This window comes from Montipora capricornis, chromosome 3, assembly GCF_036669925.1.
Source record: "Montipora capricornis isolate CH-2021 chromosome 3, ASM3666992v2, whole genome shotgun sequence".
Lineage (NCBI taxonomy): Eukaryota > Metazoa > Cnidaria > Anthozoa > Scleractinia > Acroporidae > Montipora > Montipora capricornis.
Genome location: NC_090885.1, coordinates 4,483,753 through 4,486,252, shown reverse-complemented (window position 1 = coordinate 4,486,252; position 2,500 = coordinate 4,483,753). Strand labels below are relative to the sequence as shown.

General features: G+C 38.6%; 2 protein-coding genes across 3 annotated transcripts in view; one reads left to right on the top strand and one right to left on the bottom strand.

The window, feature by feature from the left end:
• The window catches only part of LOC138041964 (glutamyl aminopeptidase-like), a 98,077-nt gene extending 97,524 nt beyond the window's left edge, over window positions 1-553 (top strand). For both annotated transcript variants that reach the window (XM_068887669.1, XM_068887670.1), the window contains exon 21: window positions 1-553. This exon is cut by the window's left edge and continues 150 nt beyond it. In XM_068887669.1, coding sequence (XP_068743770.1) covers window positions 1-15 — 15 coding nt within the window. In that variant the 3' untranslated portion in view covers window positions 16-553.
• The window catches only part of LOC138041965 (glutamyl aminopeptidase-like), a 25,661-nt gene continuing 23,172 nt past the window's right edge, over window positions 12-2,500 (bottom strand). Inside the window, exon 23 of the mRNA XM_068887671.1 lies at window positions 12-824. Coding sequence (XP_068743772.1) covers window positions 678-824 — 147 coding nt within the window. The 3' untranslated portion in view covers window positions 12-677. The remainder of the gene's footprint in view (window positions 825-2,500) is intronic.

Here is a 2,500-nt window from a genome sequence, read left to right as displayed (position 1 = left end):
ATACCTCTTCCCTAGGCGTAGAATCTTAAATCATTAATTGCAAGAACCGTAAGATTGATTCCCCTAAGTTCTTTAATTAAGTGGTTGTTTTCAGCAATGTTAGTGATATGTAATGTATATTGCAATATGCAATATGTAGCCGCATTTACACCGTTTGCACACAAACTGAGCACTGTTACTTTTGCAAAGTGGTGGAACTACATTTTACTTCTACCCTATGCAATGCTGTTTCCTTTTTTTCCAGTATTGTTACCGTCAAGTAGTTGATGCGGGTATGTAAGTAGACTGCCCTTGCATATCAATATCTACGAAGTTGTTCGGCATCATGTGTTACCGCATTTGTAATTTTCAGTTGAAGTAAAACGTTGTTTGTCACAGCAGCAAATACAGAAAATGTCGAAGCAGTGACTAGAGTAATAAGACTAATAAACGACGATATACACAACAGGATCACCAGCGCCGCTTGCTCTAATATCATCTAGTCTTATGCGTTGCACATATTACTTACCTTATACAACGAGAATTAATAAAAGTATGGGTCCACATTTCTGTACAGGGAGTAAACAATTTCATTCGGTACTCTGAAGCGGCCTAGAACTTTCCATCCCTACAGCAAATGTTTTTTTTTTTTTCGGGTTATTTAAGAGTTGAAGAGACTAAGTTCACTGACTTAAATTTTACCCTAGCTTTGACAGAAAATTGTCCAGCCAGGTTCCCAGGTCTTTCTCGTTTCTCTTTATCCATGCAACATTTGCTTTTACCACCTCAACCGCCTGGTTGCTACGACCAGATTCATTGTCATGCGCCCTGGCAAAGTTCATCAGCTGAGGAGAAAAAGAAAGGCCGATGAACAGACTAATCTATGATAGCAGCCAAGTTAGATGTTACAGAGGAGTGAATTGAGGACGTGCTAATCAGATTCAAATGCATTTCTCTCCCTCCCTCTCCCCCTCTGCTCTCTCTTTTTCTCATCGTAAAAAGACACAATACCGAACTTCACGTTTGGGTTCCGGGACGAGAGTATTCATCCTTACCTCGTTCATGTGCTGGGTGAGATCGCTAATGGACTGATAGCGGCCAGCGGTGCCTATGTATGCTGATTTCCGATCTCACCCATAGATCTCTTGCTTATAAAGCGCATTTGAATATGTTAATAGAAAATGCCCTAATTAAAAATTCATTACCATTACCTCTTGAACTTTAACTAGTCAACTTATCGTTCTCGTTTATTTAAAGGGAAATCGTGGCTGCCTGGCTCTATTTGGTTATTTTAGGCAGCTCATACTGAATTTCATATTATGTTTAAGTGGTACTACGACCAAAAAAATATTTTGTTTTTGCTTTGGATTTCAAAACTATGTTAACTAAACACTAACTCACCCAAGTTTTAAGTTCTGATTTTAAAAAGACACCTGTTTATTTTAGCTGGAATTTTCTTATTTGTTGGTCCGCCATTACTAACTTCAAAATCTTGAGAGAGCTGGGTCGAGGAGAAAATGACGTCAAACACTCACTAGTTTAAGAATGCAATGCGTGTGGTCGCGGCCTAATTAATATGCAGCACGGGAATTTCGGGCTTTCAGACTTTTCAACCCGTGTTTTGCACATATAATAAATTGCGTTTACACACTGAAATTTTAAGCTAGTGAGTGAATGACGTCATTTTCTCTAGATCCAACCCTCTGAGGTCCAATCGGCCAGTTTTGAACGTGAGTAATGGCAGACCATGAAATCCAAAACTTACACTTACAAATAACTTACAAATAAATAGCCTTTGGATAAAACTCAAAGCTCAAGATTTTGCCAGTTAGGTGTTAAGCGAACACGCTTTCAAAATCAGAAGAAAAAAAGGAAATGATTTTTTGATCATAGTACCACTTTAACCGAACAAATTGTGAAATGTAAATTCATAACTGTCAGCATCAAATTCTTTTGTTTTAATTCTAGCCTTGCCACGATGGACAAAATTCGAAAGAATATACAAACCAAGATGATGCACATATGTCCAACAAATACAAGCAGTAAAATTTCTCGCTGTGGACGCGAAAAGTTGGACATTCAAAACTTGCACTCTCCCTCGGGCTCCCAATCTGAGTCAAATCCAAAGATCGTTCAGTATTTTCTCAAATCTCATAATGCATCTTGTTTACCCCCAAAATTTTGCATAATCTTTGTTTGCAATTTCTCCCGGGACATAAAGATGTCCCAAGAGAAATCGGAAACAATACCTATGCAAACATTCTGGGGGTAAACAAGGTGTATTGCTGGTTTTCACTCACGTGATCAACAGCCATGTTTTTCAACGAAAACAAAAGGAAGCATTTGCATAATAATAGAGTTAAAATCCCGGAGGATTTGATCGGGGCACCAACATGGCCGCCTTTTCTTTGTTTAGGGCACCAACATGGCGGTCGTGACGTCATGTGAAAACCGAGATTTGAGAAAGTAGAGAATTAACAAATTAATATTGCCAAAGGAATTGTTTTATCTCGCGGCAGAG